General features: G+C 49.9%; 6 protein-coding genes across 6 annotated transcripts; 1 reads left to right on the top strand and 5 right to left on the bottom strand.

The window, feature by feature from the left end:
* Positions 1-1,250: 1,250 nt before the first annotated feature.
* PABP1 (Polyadenylate-binding protein, cytoplasmic and nuclear) lies at positions 1,251-3,557 on the top strand (the record flags this gene model as incomplete). The annotated part of the gene is made up of 2 exons (XM_044826053.1): positions 1,251-3,379; positions 3,434-3,557. The coding sequence occupies 2 exons, from the start codon at positions 1,251-1,253 to the stop codon at positions 3,555-3,557; spliced, it is 2,253 nt and encodes a 750-aa protein (XP_044678970.1).
* Positions 3,558-4,395: 838 nt separating this feature from the next.
* Positions 4,396-6,168, bottom strand: J7337_008433 (uncharacterized protein; the record flags this gene model as incomplete). The annotated part of the gene is made up of 3 exons (XM_044826052.1): positions 4,396-5,167; positions 5,215-5,662; positions 5,712-6,168. 3 exons carry the CDS (start codon positions 6,166-6,168, stop codon positions 4,396-4,398), a joined length of 1,677 nt encoding a protein of 558 aa, XP_044678969.1.
* A 1,821-nt stretch (positions 6,169-7,989) lies between these two features.
* J7337_008432 (uncharacterized protein) lies at positions 7,990-9,949 on the bottom strand (the record flags this gene model as incomplete). Its single annotated transcript, XM_044826051.1, has 2 exons — positions 7,990-8,720; positions 8,776-9,949. 2 exons carry the CDS (start codon positions 9,947-9,949, stop codon positions 7,990-7,992), a joined length of 1,905 nt encoding a protein of 634 aa, XP_044678968.1.
* A 1,011-nt stretch (positions 9,950-10,960) lies between these two features.
* On the bottom strand, positions 10,961-13,169 carry J7337_008431 (uncharacterized protein; the record flags this gene model as incomplete). Its single annotated transcript, XM_044826050.1, has 2 exons — positions 10,961-11,126; positions 11,188-13,169. The coding sequence occupies 2 exons, from the start codon at positions 13,167-13,169 to the stop codon at positions 10,961-10,963; spliced, it is 2,148 nt and encodes a 715-aa protein (XP_044678967.1).
* A 1,967-nt stretch (positions 13,170-15,136) lies between these two features.
* On the bottom strand, positions 15,137-16,303 carry J7337_008430 (uncharacterized protein; the record flags this gene model as incomplete). The annotated part of the gene is made up of 3 exons (XM_044826049.1): positions 15,137-15,589; positions 15,644-16,012; positions 16,070-16,303. 3 exons carry the CDS (start codon positions 16,301-16,303, stop codon positions 15,137-15,139), a joined length of 1,056 nt encoding a protein of 351 aa, XP_044678966.1.
* Positions 16,304-17,637: 1,334 nt separating this feature from the next.
* J7337_008429 (uncharacterized protein) lies at positions 17,638-18,036 on the bottom strand (the record flags this gene model as incomplete). The annotated part of the gene is made up of 2 exons (XM_044826048.1): positions 17,638-17,810; positions 17,985-18,036. 2 exons carry the CDS (start codon positions 18,034-18,036, stop codon positions 17,638-17,640), a joined length of 225 nt encoding a protein of 74 aa, XP_044678965.1.
* Positions 18,037-20,582: the final 2,546 nt, after the last annotated feature.

The raw sequence follows: 20,582 nt of genomic DNA, 5'->3' as shown, positions 1-20,582 counted from the left end.
ATGGCATGCTGGATCTAATGAAGCGCCTAGCAATAGGTTCATATGCGCGTACGTTGCTTTTCCTGTGATACCCCGGCCAAAGCGACAAGAAAAATGTCATTTTAACAGCAAGTGGATCATCACTTTGAACAGTGAGACACTGAAGATAAGTCGTCATCGTCAAAATTAGCAAACACACACAGCAAAAGCAAAAATTGCTCCTCACACAGTTTTCTCTGTTACATCGTAGCCCAGGCCAGTGACAGCCAGGGCCGTTTACTAGCTTCCATCAGCGTGGCATAGTGTGGTAGTGTAGCTCCAATAAGTGACAAAAATTTGAACGGTTTGCCATTTCCAGCCCCGGGGGCGCCGCTTGTATGTATCTTGGCCACTGCCGAGATGGGTAAGTAGGGCACGTGCCGCCCACTCCTTATCACTGTACAGTGAACTGGCTTAGGCCGTTTGTTAGTGAAAGACCTGTACAATACCCAGTAGCCTATCACTGGCAGTCGGCATGTACCCCACTTTCTCAAGGTGCCTATTAATTCTGGCAGGTTCACTCCACCAATCCCTCCCCCTCTACCATGACCAAATCAGAACGGCAAGGTACGTACCTTGGCCTTAGGTCTACAGTGCAGCCAAGGCTAAGCAAAAAATATTCTATCACGACCGAAATTTCTCTTTCTTCCTTCTTCAACCACGAAACCAACCTTATTACTCAACCCCAAAACCCATAAAAGTCGAGTTAGTCCAGAGGTACGGTCTTCGTACTAGTTCTCTGTTTCTGCTCACTTCATTTCCACTCGGAACAAAAACACAAAAAAAAACTTGAAAAAACCCCCAAAAAACACAACCCACCAACACCACTACTACCCCCTCACCTCATCTCACGACCTCTCTTCTCTCTTTGTCTCTCCCGCGACACCCACCGCCCGAGTGACTTTTCCTCCTTCGACGACTTCTTTAACCCAGGCTTTGATTCTTTCGTGATCAAAGGCTCTTTCAAATCGTCGCGCTGCATCGCTTTGTTCGTTGCTCCGTCTTCTTTGTTCGCTCAAGGTCGAGTACCACGCGAACTTTTTCCACCGTCGGCTTCTTAAACAGGTATGCCTAGCCCTGCCATTATTCACCCTCAATCTACGAATCGATCTTCTCTCTCTCTTTATATTCAATATTCAAACTCACTATAATTTTCGAAGCGCTTGCTTGATTATTTGCTAACCCTACTGCTCATTGCAGGTATACTCAACCCTAGAAAACCGATATTCACAATGGCCGCCAACGCTGCTCCCGGCGCTGTTGACCAGCTCGCCAACGACCTCAACAACACCTCTCTCAATGGCGGTGATGCCAAGGCTCCTGCTGTCGACACCGGTGTCGCTGCCGCCGCTGACGATGCTGCTGCTCCTACCCCCACTTCCGCTGCTCCTCACCCCCAGAACTCTGCTTCTCTTTACGTCGGCGAGCTTGACCCCTCCGTCACTGAGGCTATGCTCTTCGAGCTCTTCTCCCAGATCGGCGCCGTCGCCTCTATCCGTGTCTGCCGTGACGCTGTCACCCGCCGCTCCCTTGGTTATGCCTATGTCAACTACAATGCTACTGCTGATGGCGAGAAGGCTCTTGAGGAGCTCAACTACACCCTGATCAAGGGTCGCCCCTGCCGCATCATGTGGTCTCAGCGTGACCCTGCTCTTCGCAAGAACGGCCAGGGCAATGTTTTCATCAAGAACCTTGATGTCGCTATTGACAACAAGGCTCTCCACGACACCTTCGCTGCTTTTGGTAACATTCTGAGCTGCAAGGTTGCCCAGGACGAGAATGGTAACTCCAAGGGCTATGGTTTCGTTCACTACGAAACTGATGAGGCTGCCTCCCAGGCCATCAAGCACGTCAACGGCATGCTTCTCAACGAGAAGAAGGTTTATGTCGGCCACCACATCCCCAAGAAGGACCGCCAGAGCAAGTTCGAGGAGATGAAGGCCAACTTCACTAACGTCTACGTCAAGAACATTGCGCCTGACGTTACTGAGGATGATTTCCGTGAGCTCTTTGAGAAGTTTGGTGACGTCACCTCTTCTTCCCTCGCCCGTGATCAGGAGGGCAAGAGCCGAGGTTTCGGTTTTGTCAACTTCACCACTCACGAGGCTGCCTCCAAGGCTGTTGACGACCTCAACGGCAAGGATTTCCATGGCCAGGATCTGTACGTTGGCCGCGCCCAGAAGAAGCACGAACGCGAGGAGGAGCTCCGCAAGTCTTATGAGGCTGCTCGCCTGGAGAAGGCCAACAAGTACCAGGGCGTTAACCTCTACATCAAGAACCTCGATGACGATGTTGACGATGATAAGCTCCGCCAGATGTTCTCCGAGTTCGGTCCTATTACCTCCGCCAAGGTGATGCGTGAGACCCCCACGGAGGGTGATGAGGACAAGAAGGAGGAGACTCAGGATGACAAGGACAAAGAGAACAAGGAGGAGGCCAAGGAGGAGGCTAATGACGAACCCAAGGAGGGAGAGGAGGCTACAGATGACAAGAAGATTGAGAAGAAGACGGACAAGAAGCTCGGTAAGAGCAAGGGCTTCGGATTCGTCTGCTTCAGCAACCCCGACGATGCTACCAAGGCTGTCGCTGAGATGAACCAGCGTATGATTAACAACAAGCCTCTGTACGTCGCTCTGGCCCAGCGCAAGGATGTTCGAAAGAGCCAGCTTGAGGCTAGCATCCAAGCTCGCAACCAACTCCGTATGCAGCAGGCCGCCGCCGCCGCCGGTATGCCCCAGCAGTACATGCAACCCCCTGTTTACTTTGCTCCTGGCCAGCAGCCCGGCTTCATGCCTCAAGGTGGTCGTGGTGTTCCTTTCCCTCAGCCTGGCATGGGAATGCCCGGTGTTCAGGGTGGCCGTCCTGGTCAGTTCCCTGGCTACCCTCAGCAGGGTGGCCGTGGTGGTGTTCCTCAGCAGATGCCTCCCAACATGTACGGCATGCCTGGCCAGTTCCCTCCCCAGTTCGGCCAGCCTGGTACTCCCCAGTTCATGGCTGCTATGCAGGCCCAGCAAGCCGCTCTTGGTGGCCGTGGCGCTCCCCAGGGTGGTCGTGGTGGTCCCCAGAACATGCCCGGTGGTCCTCCCATGGCTGGCGGTATGGCTGGTTTCCCTCCTAACAACCGCCAGCAGGGTGGCCGAGGTGGACCTGGACGTAACGGCAATGCACCTCAAGGTGGTCGTGGTGCCGAAGGTGCCGGCCCTAATGTGCTCCAGCAGCAGCTTGCTGCCGCTCCTCCCGCTCAGCAGAAGCAGATACTCGGTGAGCTGATCTTCCCCAAGATCCAAGCCATTAACGGTGAGCTTGCTGGCAAGATCACCGGTATGCTTCTGGAGATGGACAACGCCGAGCTTGTCAACCTGTAAGTTTAACTACTTTTCCACAAACCATGATCAGGCGCTAACAGTCATCACAGTATCGAGGACGATGCCGCTCTCAAGGCCAAGGTCGACGAGGCCCTGGCTGTCTATGACGAGTACGTCAAGGCTCAGGGCAGCGAGGGCGGTGAGCCCAAGAAGGAGGAAGAGACCAAGGCTTAAGCCATTTTCCACTTTCATCAAAATTCTATCAATTTCTTTTTTTTCATGGTTATCTGACTGGGCAACCCCCTCAAATGGAACGACGAAAGCCTCTACGAGGCAATTTATGGAACAATCAGCAACGAACATGCTTTACGACCTTGTGTTACCCAATCCGAGGGGGCGCATTATGTACAGATAGACTTGGTTGCTATTTCTTCTCAGGAAGGGAGATTTCAAAAGTTTGGGGATTTAACGGTGGCTGGCTCTCGTCGCGAACTGTCGCTTGCTCACAGCAACGGCGCCGGCGCTTTCGGGAGAACCCACCAGGACGGCGTTGACGGTTTTCTGACACTCTGGCTGTTGGCCTATACCCCCTACCAATGGTCCTCGTTTGCAGGCATGATCAACGCAGAGGTTTTATGCGGTTAGGGTTTCTAATGAAAGAGACATGTTCAAGTTACTATCATGTGTGTGTCCCGCCATCGTGCGAAAGTAACATCCATTCAATGTGACGTCTCGTAGATGTACATATCGTAAAATTGATAATTTGTGAGTTGAAACTAAGAGGTATAAAATAGAGGCTATCCGTTATATGCAATGAACCATGTCAAGTGTAGATTTACCTAACGCCCAAGCAAAATTCCTGTTCTGTACCCACAGAGCAGTGTAATCCAAGAGTTTGTTGGACAATCATATTCCAGCAGCATCATCCTGCCAAGGCAAGAGGTCTAGATTCTTCAGACCCAATGGTATACAAGACCCGCTTGACAAGTGACTGCGTTCCAAAGTCGAGAGGGAAAACTAGTACTAGAGATATCCAACATGTAGTTTGGGGTCTCAAAGAATTCGTGCATCCTTAGAGGGGATTCACGACAACAGTGCCAGGCCTGTCCTCGATTGCATACTTTTTGCTAGGTACGCTACCAAACAGAGTCTCCATGACTTTGCCCTTTTGCTGTTTCCTGACATCACCTAGGTAATCGCTCACATCGCTGAGACCACGAATTTGATCCTCCAATGTGAGTGTTGTAGAGTTGACGCCGCGAACAAGAGGCGAGACGAGTTTGCTGCGAAGAGTTTCTAGGGACGCTTTCAAAGTCAAAAGTTTGCCGTTGTGTTCAACAAGAATGCCTTTATTGCGCACTGTCTTTTCCCGGACGTCACGTAATAGCAGACGATTCTGTTCAAATTTACGTAATTCAGCCGCTCTTGTACCAAGAAGCCGCGTCCAGAGGCTCGAAAGCATATCGGCATGAAGTTCTTCCTGGGCAGACGATTCGCGAACAACGGTGCGGGCAAGATTTAGAAAGTGATGATCCACAGCCTCGAAAAGGGCGAATAGGGTGACGCTATGTTGTAGCTCAGCTTGGATGGAGTCTTCAAGGACAGAAAGAAATTCGGTGAAGAGGAGCTGCACCATGCGTTGCTCCCTTTGCGGATTTGAGAGGCCAAATATGTGGCTGGTCAAGCGACCAAGGGCGGTAGGAGAGCCGGAGGCATCCTCAAGGACATGTGCTTCAGAGAGAAGATTGTGAATGTTGTCGTAGGCTGAGGAGATAGTTGAAGGGGAAGGGGATGATTTGAGGCGGTTGAGGTGCATTTTGGCCCAATCCATGACGTTGAGGATGCTGCGAGATGTTAGAATGGTCAAGATCGTTTCCAACCAAGGACTTACCCATCAATATCACCATCGACTCTAGCAAAGAATTTGGTCATTTCTATGGCCAACGTCTTCATAGTCTCGCTGAGAGCATCTAGGTCTGCCACGATTCTAGGAGCATCGCGCATATCGCTTGTACGCACACTCTCACCAAGATCCCAGACAGCAACACTGGTCGCCTGTAGATCATGTACTTGAGAGACAGCATGCTCAGAGTAATAGATGAGGGGTTCGAATGAGCGAGCCAATCCTGCAACTTTCACAAGATCGCCGACTGGGCGTGGGGCAGCGGGCTGTAAGAGAGACTTGAAGATAGAGACAGAGAAGAAGGCAATGATGATGGTGGTGAAAGTGGTTGACCATGTCCTAGTAAGAGCTTTGTAGTGATCACGAATGAAGTTGATGGCTGTCTCAATGGGTTCAGTGCGATGCTGAACTTCGGCACGGACGGCAAAGCGGATGTCTGACATGTATTAGATATGTATCTGGGACGTGGCCACAACTTCACCTACAGTTATCTGGTGTCGCTTCGTGCAAGCTCAGCTCTCTTGGTGGACTTGTCTTCTCGTGTAGCTGAAACTGAATTGTGGGATCATCCGCTTTCTCAGGGCTCATACTCCTGCCCTTGCCTGGACTCTGGCTCCCTCTGGGCAGCCTCGTCCGAATGGCTCTCTCTAGGACGCCATCGTCCTCACTATCATCCAGTTCAGGAGAGCTCTCTCTGAGCGTGCTCATCCCTTGGTGCATAAAGTCCTGAGGAGCTCTCCAGAAGCCACTACTCCGGTCTCCGTTTCCCAGCCTTCGCCACGCCGGTGGCGAATACCCACTTACGGAGACGGTCTCCGACTCCTCGAGATCCCCCTCTGTCATTGCTGCTTCGCTGCGGTGAGCTGAGTGATGGGGCATTGATGGACTTGGTGGGAGATCGAAGTCCTGTAAGCTGGCGTCTAGACCTTCGAGGGGATCCATTGTCGGTAGATCTTTTTGATGGTGATGAGTCCTGGTGCGAATCCCGACGACGACGATACTCTACTTCCTGAAACTCAAGTTGTTTTTGCTTCTCGAGGAGAAGACGTTGTTGTTGAGCTAATTGTTGTTGTTGGAGGTAATGGCGGCGCTGCGCGAGGACAATATCCTGCCCAGAGATGACAAGCTGCTGCTGATCCTCGAATACAAGTCCAGTGGCGGCATATGGCGGCTCCGGTAGAGCCTTTTCAGGTTTGGTTGGCTGTCTTTGACTGTCTGTTGGGTCTCCAAGTATTGGCCTCAGTATTGAAGCCAGCGATGGCAAGGGTATGCCCAGATTAGGAAATCGGCAAGCCAAAAGACGGGGGACGTAAATAATGGCAAAGAGAAGAAGCAGAGCAACAGTGATAAGATACGTGCTTGGAGCAATAGTGATGCTGACGAGCGAGACGTTGTTGTTGACTGTGAAGAAGGAAGTCATAGAGACGATAGCTGAGTGATATACGGCTTGCTCTGCCACTGAATTGCTTGACTTGTCTTTGCTTGTCTTTGAATAAGATAATGGTAGGTGGGTTATAACAAAAACGGCTGTGAAGCTCAAGGTTGATGATGATGAGTATTGAGTGTTTGGTATAGGATGATGATTGGACGGATGGTTACTGTAGAGAGGAGATAGAAGGGGCAAATAGAAGCTCAGGAACAATATTCCAAACTTCCTTGTGCAAGGGTAAGGTACCTAATATTTGAGTGTATATGGATGGAAGCAAGAAAGAAAGAAGGATGGGGCCGCAGGAGCCTTGACCGACTGAGCAGCCTGGGAAGGTGGATGAGAAGGGGAAAGGAAGGATGAAAGTTCAAGAACAGAAAGGAAGGAAGTCAGACATGAAACACAAGTGGTTATTCAATTACTACCTGACATTTACTAAGACAATAATTGATGCACATCACTAGCAACCTCCTCCAGATAGCCACCCTTGCCTTAGCCCTTCACTCATTCATTCACTCACTCACTCATTCACTCTTTCCTTTACTCACACATTCATCCGCAACTTCCCCTCCAAGACCCAGAATCAACGAGGCTGGGCCCTCCTTCCCTCCCCCTAGACAACGCATAACATCCAATCAAGCCCCGCCAACCGTGCAGAACAAGACCGATTCTTGAGCCCCCCGCACTAGTCTTGTTTCGGAAGCACTTAACGCGCCTCAAGCTTAACACGCGACGGTCACATGGTGCTTTTTGTTTATTGACCCTGAGAGATAAGACTATTTATTCCCTTTATAAGGTGATCCGCTACACGAAACTGAGACGTATTCACGACTCCATAACGTGTCTGTTTTGGAGGCAAATTCCGTCATCACTATCAGGGCTCGCGACCGTGTTGTTTTCGGGCACGAGGACCAATAACACCGCAATTATGACTCGACGCTCACGCTCTTGATACGCTGGCAACGCTTTGTTGTTGAATGTGGGCCGTTTGCTATAAAAGTGGACCTGGCCTGTGTCTTTGGCCTTGATGTCGGCCAAGATATGATGGCGGATGAAGCGGGAGAGATTGGGCCATGGTATCTACAGTGATGGAAGGCCCAGGATCACTGCAAAGATGCCTGATGCTCAGCTCATAGTGTGTTATTCTCCTCAAAGTTTAGGTTACAGCGGTTTCTGGAGCTTATATAACCATTATGCATATGAACTGTAGTCTATCTTGACTAATAACTACCGCCATCCTTTTCTTCTGATATACAATCATCTCATGCTCATACAAAGCTATGTCAGCCTATAGCTACAGCCACCATATGATCCAGCAGTTACCCCAGCTCCTATGTCTATGCATAGTTTCCAGCATCGTTCTCGACATTGGGGTTCTTCTCTTCAATAGCCAACTCACAGCACAGCCGTCCGAGAAATTCCATCTTTCTCATTGACGCCTTGAGCCTCATGCCCCAGCCGATGCACTCAATTACTGGCTGGGCACACTGAGTGAATAGCTCAATCACCGTTTCTGTCGCCATTGGCTTCTGTTCGTTGAGGGCGTTCTGCAGATTCAAGCCGTCTTCCACCTCTACCACCGAAGGTCTCTCTGTTCCCTTCCACGGAAGGGGAAATTCCTCACAGAGCATATCCACAGCCAACGACTCCGCGAGCTTGGCATCCCAGGTCTCTGAACCCGTGAGGTTTTTCCACGACTGGGCAAAACACACTGGAACACTGTTACTCCAGACTCGAGGGCCATTGTGGCGATTGTGTACGTCGTACATGGCTGTGCCCTCCTCTATTAGACCCCACCATACGACGAGCTCGGTGTCTGCATCATCAGCCCCAAGGAATAGCACTCCATATATGGGATTTTGCGTTGGTTTGTGGGCGAGCTTCCCCGCCACGATGTATCGCTGAGATCCGGTATAAGCCGCACGCTGCTTAAGCTCACGGTCTTTGAGAGTCATGTTGACCTTGAAAGGAAAGCTTCCTCGCAGACGAGCATCTGGCTCGATAGAATCCGACTCCAGCAGAATTGTCTCCGTCTTGAATTCAGGCTTGTATTCAATGGAATATATTGCTGAGGCGGTCAGTTCAACATCCATACGCTAACACTATTGTTGGCCATTACTCACCGTTTCTATCACCACCGGTATCCAAATACCCGGACTTATTCTGATCATGTTCTATCACCATGATCACGCTCGTAGGGTCTCTTCGAAAAGCACCTTCAGCATAAGGACTCTCACTGAGAATTATAGCTGGTCTGGAAAGAGTATCCGGAGACAGACTGCAGTCGAGGACGGCTAACCATCGATCATTGGCTTCATTGAGCTCCGTCTTGTCATGATTCCAACGCGTCAGTTTGCACGGACACTTCCATACGCGAAGGACCAGCCCTTGATCTGTCAACCTGACACCAAACAAGCCCGAGTCTTCTTGTCCTGCATATGTGCGGAGGTTAAAGTTGGCCGGGCTGTCAGCGAGGAAATGCATTCGGTGGGCATTCTCCTCAGGCTTTCGAGACAAGGGCCATCTCCAGACAAGTATGGACTGATCCTGCGACTTTTTGAGAACTTCTTCCTGCAACCTCAGAAACGCTCTGGAGCCCTCGCCATACAATATGAGCATGTTGATCCCAAAAATTCCAAGCAAAGAGTATGCTATATCTTCAACTCGCGTCGTTTCCCTGTGGGCCATCCAACTCATCCTTGTGGCCACGTTTTCACGCTGGAGCTTGACCGATATCTTGCGATCCTTTTTCCCTTCGGGCCTGACCAAAAACGATTCATCAATGTCTGTAATCTCCTTGATTGTTGAAGCCAGAGTATGTCTGTCACCGAGGGGCGTCCAATTGTGATCGAAGAATTCCACCTCATCGGGTGCAAGCAGCTCCTGTAGTGTCCATCCACGCGTGAACCAACGACTCTGCTTCAGACCAGACGTCAATCCGATGCCCACGGCGTGTAAAAAGACATCTGTGAGGTAGACGTAGCATATGTCCGCCTTGTTGTACCAGCGAAACATAGAATTGATGGCTTCCGAGAGCTCAGCGCTACTGGACTTGTCGATGCAGCAAGTATCGATCCAGAGATAGTCGAGCCCGCGGCTGAGAGCCTTTTCGCAGGACTGCACTATCTTGCGGTAACCAGCACCATTCTTCTTGCGAATCTCTTCCATGCGCGTGGGATCCTGTATGTCACCGAAAAGAACCTCATCTGTACCCCACGTATGAGACAGGATGGCGTATTTTTCAGACCCCTCTTCAGAGCTCTCAAGCTGTAGGGTCTTGGTATTGAGAAGTCTCATAATTGCTTGCGAACCAACAAGTGAGACAGAAAAGTAAAAATAGGACACACAAGTCAGATTAGTAGGCAAACAAACATCAAAGATCATCAAGCCATAAAGAGGTGATAATTGTGGTGGAGCACTTTCATGCTCTACTGCCTCTCTCCAGTCAGTGTCAGTGTCCGTCCGTAGTTAGGGGTCGTTTCAGTTCAGCCTCCTGCTGCTTTGTTGGCTGTGTTGGCTGTGTTGGCTGTTGGTCCAGGCGAGACGCGAGAGAAGGCCTAGGTACGGATAGTCTAGGCCCAGTTCAGGGCCATACGAGGCGAATTTCAAGCGAGTCACAGGCTTAAATTCCCTAGGGTTGCGGGTTGAGAGACCAATGAAATGTGTCAGAATCCCTGTGGCGAATCTCGTATGAATAAGATAATGTAGTAAGCTGCCGTTGGGTCTGCTCTGCTTCTGTTCATTCTTCCGAGGCATAATGAGAGGTTGGGCAGATGCAAAAAAACGGTCAGGTACCTATTTCAAGTCAACTAGAGAACGCCAGCGCTGGTTCAAAAGAGTGCAAGCTTAAATCCTATAACTGCATGCGTCGAGTCAGTCGCAATTGGGCGCTGGGAATAAAGATAGATGTGCATTAACAGATATGACACGTGATGTCACTTAACACAATGAAACCCCCATGGTTTCGTGCAACTCTTCACAGCTGTAACTTATATATAGACCAAATTGTGATTTTAAACTCATAATCTGCATTGATTTTACTGATAAACTAACGAGCGGTTTCTACCCAAAACATCTCGAACCCTGTCAACTTCTGTTCCTCGTTCCTCGTTCCGCTTCCGCTTCCGCTTCCGCTTTCAATCACCAGGTTTGCGCCAACCATGTTCAACAAAGCCCGTTTCTAAGAATAAACTGCTAATCCTTGCGCCGCTTGAACCGAGCATAACAAATCGTGAAGCTTCGTAGAGCATTTCCCATGCATGTACCTCTCCATAACGAGCCAGATATCTCCAAGACGTGATTCTAGGCTCAATCAATTTTAGCATTGGCCAAACTTCGGGCTGCTGGGTTGCTGAGATTGTTCACAGGCTTCACGCCTCTGTATTTGCCCTGCTTCCGGAGACGTTTTCGTGCCACCATCACAGGGACCGAGCTCTTCGTCACCAGATAGTTGGAGAATGATCCCAGAATGACGCTGTGTCTTGTTAGCTGCTGTTATTGCCTCGATAGTTGAAACATCGCTGAATATAACGTACCCCTTGAGTGCACTCCTGCCACGACTTCCTATGACGACAAGAGTTGGGTTAACATGGTCGATGACCTCTGTGATCAAGTGCTTTGGGTTCTTGCAATGCAAGACTTCCACGATAACTCTGACCTGAAGTGTCGTCTTTCGCAGAAGACGGAGCACTTTGTCTGTGATCTCCTTGACTGCTCGGCGTCGCTCTTCTTCCGCCCTACCCCTTTCTCCTCGACTTGAAGGCGCGGGAGATGTGTTTGGAGTGTTGTTCTTGGAGGAGTCTCCTCGAATAGAATTCCTCACGAAATCTGGGACAGCAGACATGGAGGGCGCAGCAGATCTCGAGTTTGCTACCGTGTTAATAGCAGCTGCTTGCTCTCTCATAGCCTTCGGATCATCAGGAACTGAGTTGTCGACCCCTCCAATGCCGGTCTCCTCGTCCACGCAGTAAATGCATATCAAGGTATCACCGTCTCGTAGGACCGTTCCAATGGCCCATTCGAGGGCATGTGTCGATTCATCACTCAGATCCGATGCAACCAGATACTTTCGCAGACGATGGTGTTCCTCCTCGGCTTGCTGAACAATCTTGTTGAAGTCGCCACGATAAATCATACGGATGGCGCGGTGAGACTCAGGGGTGGAGATAACGCCCGACATCGAGCAGGAAAGATTTTGAGCCCGCTTGATATCATCCATGTCTGCCTCCTCATCTGAATCGTTTGCAGAAGCCACTGTTGACATTTGATCGTAAGCAGTCTTAGGATGCACACCACCGCCTTTGTTCAACCGCGTGTTCTCGCCCAGAGGAGTGGTAATCTTGATTTCTGGCTCATCGAGTAGAGAACGGTACCCAGGTTGCTTCGCTGCAACTGTTGTCCCTGGTACCAAGTTAGCATCGCCGACTTGAGGTGAGACGAAGGGCAGCTTACGCTCTTCCTCTGCAGCAGCGAGAAGACTCATTGATTTTCGTCGCTCCTTATTCGGATCGTCTGCCGACCCACCAATTGCATCGGGGTTAAGTGACCTGGGAGCCTTCTTACGACCACGATCTTCGTCATCGGATGAGTAAGCTTCATCTTCCTCACTTGAGCCAAGGTGCTCGCCATCAGGGCTCAGGTAGTCTTTGATCATCCTTCCACTCTGAGCATCCTCGCGGTTGCGCCTGGGCAGCTGAGACAAGCTACCACCTGCGTAAGCTAGGTTGGCATCGGATAACCTTCGATATGCATTGCTAATATCCACAATTCGGCCATCATCGAGCATGGCCTTACCTGGCGCCAATACTTGTGTTATAGGAGCTGGAGACCTAGACCTAGACCCCAGCCGATTGTGAGGAGATTTTGATTTCTGATTGCTGCTGCTACCGCCAAACCAGGAACGCCTGCCGTCACTTTCTCCGGGGATTTGCAGGCCACTGAGATCGGCGTTGCGGAGTGCCTCACTCAGAGCATTCGCAGATGGCTTCCTGCCACCCTGTGTATTTCTCTTAGGAAGTTGTTGGCCACTATTGCGCGTAATAATATCTGAAAATTGATACCCGGCGGTAGGGTCATTACGTGCAGCAGCAGCTCTAGGTCCAAAATCAACGGGGTTCGAGGCTGCATCAGAGAAGCTGCGAGTGTGTCCGACGGTACTGGGAGCGAGAGTCGCTTTGGTCATGACTGGAGAATTAGGAGTCGTGCTGGTCCCGGAAGGCCTCGAGGGACCAGCGAAAGGGGTGTCAGTATCTAACATGCTTCGGTATTTTGGCGGCGGGGGAGAGCTGGTGTCCAGCATACTCCGCACAGTCTGCCGCGGCGAGCTTGGTGTTGGCTGATCGTCGACATCCAACATACTCCGAACGGGAGATCGAGGGGTGGCATAGGGTGAAGCGGATCGCATGGCTCCTGGCATGGATGGCTCAGGACGAGGTCTATTCTCGAGCAAGGCGAGAACTTCCTTACGCTCCATGTCGAGCATAGCCTCGATGCTCATGGGTTGCTGGTTGTGCGACATGATGACGGCAAATTCGAATCGAAATGTTCTTAATCAGAGAATAAACAAGGTTTGTAAGAAGGGTGAGATGCGACGAGGGCTCAACCAAACGGTGTCGAGGATTGCGCCCACAAAGATGAATAGTCTGGTGGGGGTTCCGTAGGCAGATGTGAGAGGTGCCTATGCAAGTGTGATACAATGCGGCATTGCGCGTGGTCAAGAATGAATGCGTATATGTTCTATCGTCTCTCAAATTGGCTCCGAGTCGATGCTGATTATAATCGGTGGTGATGTCGGTAAGCGTTGGGATAAATGATAGTGCTCGAACTCGGGGCGGTACGTCAGAGGCAACTCGGTGGAATTGGTGAGCGCCCAATAGCGGCGTAATGTTCTTAGTTCGCAAGGTCGCAATACCAAAAAGAACGGCGGAGGCAGTTATGCGGGAGTCAATGCAGCGGTAATTCTTGCTTCGTTATGTGACGGGGATAATGAAGCTGAGTATGAAGAGGAAGAGAGAAGAGGGGAGAGGAGAAAGATTGACGTGCACTTGTACCGTAGCGGTAGCGGTAGTGGCAGTGGGATCTACCTTATGGAAGGTAGGTTCTGGGGAAGTAGTGGCGTGGAGTCTAGAGTTTAGAGGTGTTTGAGCCCAGAGCCCAGACCGAAGCGGCGCAGCAACCCCCAATTTGGGTCCCCGTCACAGAAGTGTGGAAGATCACCGGGTTAGTGGGGTAGACGCAGCTACACCTAGGATGGAGTAAAGATGGATGAAAACAGTTGGGAAGGCTTATTATGAAGCCTAAATGCAAGAAGCTCAGATAATAAGGTACCTAAAGAAACGGCGTGAATGACTCTCGATATGTCACCGCTCTTCATAACAAATCTTACCAAACATCGACGCTATCTTGGACTGTTTCTTCCCTCCGTTACCTTTGCCCTGAAGTTGGGCACTAAAGATCCGACTAACATTTTAAGGTCAGTGCCTGTGACAACGCTCATTATGGTAATGATGTGCGTAAGACGTCGGTTAAAGCATTTTAAAAAGTGGACGGCGTCACCACTACTGCGTGAGGTTAATCGATATCAACTCACCAACCGAAATTAAAGAGGCCCAAAAGGTCAAAGGATGCTTGGATGATGGGGAAGAAAGAATAAGAAAGCCCAATAAGGTCTTTGTTTGATGATTCAACAGAGTTTTCAAGCTCAAGTTGACATACTCAACCCCGACTGAGGCCTCCCTTGACCAAACCATCGAGTGATTGTGTCGTCATGTGAAAGCATCATTCTGCCACCTATAAATCCATGTTTTATCATTGGACAATGATTTCTCACCGGCGTCGGATTCGATCTGGGGCCTATGAGAATGGAATGATCTCCTATTCATATGATGCCCTGTGATAAAAGAATCTCCGGAATTATATTCAGCCCTGTTGATCCATAAATCCCCAACTCGGTCGTGTTCGTATGCACACAATTATCAATTTATCTTGCTGGGTAAGCATAATCAGTTCGCATAGAAGGACCTAATGTCTCCCTACCTCGCTGAGCCTCGTGAGTACTCAAAATTTAAGCGAGTCTTGTTTTACGAACTGAGAATACTCCGTACTTGTCAGAGCAGATTCTCTCAGCGATTCGGGTGTCGCTGCACTCCGCATCCGGGGCCGGGCTCTCGGCAGCTACCGAGGTTTCCTCCGATATCTTCGGCTTCCGTTCCCACCATACGACGGTGCCAATGAGAGAATAGGCACAACCCCAAATCATACATTGACTCATATAATGGCACCGAAACAATCAAAACTCTGCTACAAGACCGTATTGTATAGCTTGGAGATTCGGAACAGTCTGTGGATTCCCTCGAATGGCAAGCTGAGCACAAGGTACAGTAACATTAAATGCGTCTTTTCATCAGTATCTTGATATAGTTACATATTTTGCACATCTACTATACATCCAGAGGACCAGGCGTTCCATTTGCACCTTGTCTATATTTACATCTTCTTCTTGACCTTGAGCTTGTTAGATCCAACGTTAGCTCGTGCTGCTGTACCCAGCTTATGCACCACCTTTCGCTTTTCCCACACACCCGAACGCCCCTCAACAACTGCAACGATCTCCTCAGCAATCCTGTATGGGAACTGCTTGCGCCCACTACCCTTGGAGGGCTTCTTGTTGATCACGTCCAGAATCCACTTGAACGCTACTCGTCGTCTCTGCCTCAAACCCAGAGGCACAGGAAGTTCAAGTGCACGGCCACCACCACCGGCGCCGGCCACGTTGCGGATTTTGAGAAGAGGGGCCACCGAGTCTACGGCAACTGTGATGTACAGGATCGGGTTGAGAGGGAGGTGTGAGGCCGGTGGAGTTCCGGGCAGTAGAGGGTATTTCGGGCTATAGATCGGAGGTGGTGCGGTTCGGAGGTAGTTCATGACGATGGCCATATTCTAATTCATTGATTAACCAATTGCCTCCATTTTCATTTTGTAGACGAAACTTACTCGTTGAGCAACACTGAGCTTACCGTCCCTCATGAGGAGTCGGGTAATTTGCTCCAACACAGGGTGATAACGTTTCTTCAGATTGAATCCTTGCGGCCACGGCCTCTTGGGGAGACCAAACTTGTGTCCTGGGTTTTGCATCTCTGTGCTCTCCGTAGCCTCCAACTCGGACTTCTCTGCTGCTGCGACGAGAGCTTCAGCCTTCTCGGCCGAAGGAATAGTACCCTCACGGTAAAGAATCTCCTCCTGTGCCGGTGTCAGGCCACCCTCAACACCCCCAAGTGAGCTGGTTTGTGTGCGGCCACCGAAAAATAATTGTTCGAGTGTCGCATCGTCGATAACTTCAGTGCTGGACGTCGGAGTAGTCACCTATATCGCAGCTCGTTAGCTGCGAGACATGGAAGCTTTTGTTCAACCAAGTCCTACCTCAACCTCTCCATTTTCTACTGCCGACACTTCATCCTTCGATTCTGAGCCACCCTGGGAGTTCTGAGCCTCTTGAGAGTTATCAATTGCCTTCGGAGGATGATCGTTTCCTTCACTCGAATACCATCTGCTGTGTGGAAGAGACTGGATGAATGGGGCTGGACGAGGGGCGACAGGTCTCGATCGGATTGTGAGAGCTCTGCATACGCCCCAAATACTCGTTCTTGGAGACATGACTGAGCTCCGCGTTGCTAGCAACGTTCTTGGAGCAGAAATTAGGACTGATCCGATTGTTAGTCTAATTCGCGATGCAAAATTCCCAGAATGACGGATAAGCAATAATCCGAGAGTTGATGCTTACATAACCATATCTGAACCTCAATATCAACAACACTGTGGGGGAGCGAGACAAGAATTGAACAATTTGAGTTCACATTGACTCAATATTTTAGAAAGGGAATTACATGTAGTCATGTCTTGTGAGACTGAAGGTTGGAAGTTTTCGTGGCTGAACTTGAGCTCGACTCTCGCGATACGAAGACATTGAGCTGCTTGGATTGGACCATGAAGCCGGCGCAGTCCGCTCACAACGGCTATGGTAACAACTCAATGAAAACCATTCTGGAGCCATTTCTGCTCTCTTCTTGTCAAGAATCAAAATCATGCCGCTTACTTCAGCTACCCAACTGATACTTGGTAGGTGTTCATAACACAAGTGAGGTCACACTGAACCTCATTCCTATGCTGTGAAATCCCGAGGCCGGATCGACAGTAGAGTAGAAGACCAGTCGGCATTTATAAACTGTCGTTTCATGTGACCTGCTCATGCTGTACAACCTACGCTGTGACTGACCGTGGCTGCACCGAGGGTGGGGGTTACACAACATTGGTTGAGTATGAACTTCCCTTACAGGAGGGAACTGTATGTGAGAAAACGACGTTGAGAACTGTCGGAGCCTCGATGCGCTGACATAATTGCATAGGAATGCTGCGAGATATGCTGATAGGCCCTGAAATGAACCCCCCTTGACCTCACAGCAAGGAACTTGTTTAGGTATTCCACGTAGGTATTCATGACTGAACATCCCAAATACCAAAGGATCGAATTAAACTGTATAGTTCTAAAAGTCTCTGCCTGCTATCATACGTGCTTTTTTAAACCTCTACAGAGAGCTCATTAGCAGAGACCCTCAGTGTAACCGACTCCGCCAAACACCAAACAAGAACTGTAATAACCGACATATCCTACCCTTTTCCTCAAGTCATACATGAAAACATCCGACTTTCGCCCTCCAACCTAATCCATAAAATACAATCCAAGGTCTTGACCAAGGGGTCAATTGTTCCAACCACTGAGAGCGTAGTGACCATAAACTTGCCCGTTTCGCTAGTTTTGTTACCAAACTCCAGGTGCTTGATTCGAAACAGGGAAGACCAAAAGGAAATCATAATAACACAAGAAAGATAACTCCTTCGTTCATAAATGGCCAGACCACCATTTTCGTAGATGTCAGTGATACTTGAATGGGTTAAGCATATGAAAAAGGAGTGACCCCCACATCGTAAGTCTACCAACCCCATTGCTGGGTGGGAGAACTAGATTCAGATCCAGTCAACCACTTGACGGCACACTCGGCAGCATCTTCTCTAGCATTGTTAAGGTTCTTGCCGTCATACCAGAAACGAGCTGCGAGAGTTTTGCCATGGACGGTCACTCTGCTAGACCATGCAGTTCGGCCACCTATAAGAGTTTGAGTTCAGGCCCAGAACATATGGATCATCTTGATGATTGGCATACCTCGACGATCTGACACAATTTGAAAAACCGGGGGACGCAACTGAGCATCTCGGCAAACGCCTGATCAGTAGTCAGAATGGAAAGTTTGTGCCAAGGGGAGGGTGGGGGTTTCCATACTGTCGAGCTGATCTTGCCAGGGGCCAGTAGGAGTGGCATTTTGGACCTCCATTGTGGTTCTGGACTGTTTGTAACAGGATAGAGATTGGTGTAAGATAGTTGGGTAAAACCCCTGATTTTTCTGAGACCAGAGAGTTGGAGTTGAAGAAGGTTGGTGTACCAGGTCTGAATAGCCAAAGATCGAACGAAGCCTACTCAAGAACGAAATCGAAGCTGAGACGACTGATGAGAACACCAAGGGAGGAGACAATGAGCTTTATACGTTCAGATGAACCAAGCTGTGCGTAGCCACAGTGTCAGAATACGCCGGGTGTGAGGTTTTCCAAGAACAGGGCGTCAACAGGTATCCTGTAGAGTTGCCCAACGCGTGATGTAGTTGAGAGGCCCGAAAGGTAAGACGAAGGCGAACAGATAGGTTGGGCCCAGGATTCCGGGACGATGATGTGGCAGGATAGGATTAGATGCCGTTCAACGGGAAGGGTGACTGAGGCGGCAATGCAGGCTTCAAGTAAACGGGGAAAAGCTTGTGTGAGGCTAAGTTGCAGATGATCAAGGATCAGAGGTTTGAGGAGACTGGAGTAATATACGACATTGCAATGCAAGTAAATTAGTTCAATACAGTCACGGAGAGGACATGGAGAGGAAGGGACGAGAGAGTAGATGGAGGAGAAATTATAGATAATTAGTATGAAGGATGTGAGCCACTATGTGAGCCACTATGTGAGCTTGTGCTTTGACGAGGAGGTGGGAAGGATTGACAAGCGAAACCTCAAAAAAGAAAGACCGGAAGTTTCTGCTGGCAAGAAAGCAAGCAAGCAAGCAAGCAAGCAACTAACTAGCTAGCTAGCTAGCTACGCAGCAAGCGTGTGTACTATTCATCAATACGCACTACTAGACTATGGATGGCCCTGGAGCTTGGTAGATGGGGGCTCCAAGTTGGGTTTGCTTTTTCTTAGCCCCTTGGAGGAATTGGAAAGGGTGGGATTTGGTACTTCAAGTTCACGATGGGTGTGCGTGAAGTCGTTTTGACCTCAGAATGGGCCGTGCCGGCTCCCGTCAGTCTAAGACGGATGACAACGGCAACGGCAACGGTAACGGGTGCGGGAACGGGTAGAAAGGCGAGGTGCTGAAGGTGTTCTACACATAGCGAATCGGCCAACTGAGGCCTGACGAGGCTGACCTGGAGAAGACAATCGAAGACCTGCGAATGTGCGCCCAACGATACGGGGACAACTGGGAATGGAAGCAAAAAAGAAAGGAAAACAAGGGGGCGTGCGGTCCAAGTCATTTTCGAGGGCGTCGATAAGAGGCTCGTCTCGTGGCCGTGGAGCTTGTTCTGTCTGCTAGGCGCAAATGTGCTAGGGACCAAGATCACAGCGGATATGTACATGCGCATGCATCCTTGTGGTAAACTAAGCTAAGAGCTTGATTTGGAAAGGCTGAAGATGACTGGCACGCTGGACCAGGTAGGAAAAAGCAAAGGGAAGCAGAGCATCGCAGAGGAGAGCGAAGCAAAATTGGCTGGGCGGTGGACGCCCAACACCAAGGATGATAGTAAGTGATTGAGGAGACAAGAAAAGGAAAAAAATCACTATGAGGCTGACCAGCCATGACGGAATAAACACGAAGCAGGAGACCACGTCCTGTGCTGAGCCTTGGAAACGCGAAAAGAGACGACAAGAGAGAATACTACCTACCAATCGAGTGTGACGCAGAGGATTCTCACTTCTGGTGGTGATGATGTGCAGGATGAGGTGTCGTGCTTGAGATGATGTCGCACACGAGCATCAAGTGCAGTTTTTTGGTCTGCAGGCACGCGACAGGACCGGTAACTATACGTGATCGTTGGGCGTCTGTTTGAGGAGGAGATTTGGGCAAAGTTGATGAGAAAACAACCCCTGTTGGTATGTACCGTCCGTCCTTGAGATAACATTTAACATGGCCACGTCAAGCGAAAGCTTCAGCCAGCATCTTGAGGCAGAGGCCAGCTGAGGCAGGGCAGGGCATGGCAGCCCAGTCCAGAATCCAGCTCAGGGGATCAAGACAGGCGACCTATAGGGCCTTGTTGGCTAAAAGCCGAAATCGTCAAGGATATAATTTGTCGATGAGATCTCTGCCAATATATCAGGCAAAGGACAATGACAAGACCCGGGAAAGGCTGAGGGAGGGCCAAGGACAAAGAAGGACTCGGACGTGGCATCCATCCATGGCTTTGACCTTGGACTGTCTGTCTGTTATGCTCTCCTCCTTTATTTCTCCCCTTGTTTGTCTCTGACACTGACAGCTCGTGAAATTTGATGTCGTCCTTTTCGTTTCTTTTTTTCTTTTTTTTTTCTCCTTCTCTGTTGATGGATGGATGTGCTGTAAAGATCACCGTCATATGTTGCCTAGCCTGCCATGATCCCGGCTTTCAGCAGCCTTTACCCAGCAAGAACCTCCACTCCTTGAATGCTCCCCTAGCCAGGATCCTAGGAGCCCGGATCTGGAGCTTGTGGGGACTTCGAGTTCTCTCCACCGACCGTCTGCTATCAAGGGTGCTCGTGCCTTGGACTAAGCCCCCAAAAGCACAAAGCACTAAAGCAAGCTCGATCAGATGGT

The sequence above is a fragment of the Fusarium musae genome, chromosome 6 (assembly GCF_019915245.1).
Source record: "Fusarium musae strain F31 chromosome 6, whole genome shotgun sequence".
Taxonomy (NCBI): Eukaryota; Fungi; Ascomycota; class Sordariomycetes; order Hypocreales; family Nectriaceae; genus Fusarium; species Fusarium musae.
The sequence above is the reverse complement of the archived record's forward strand: the minus strand, read 5'-3'. Positions and strand labels throughout refer to the sequence as shown.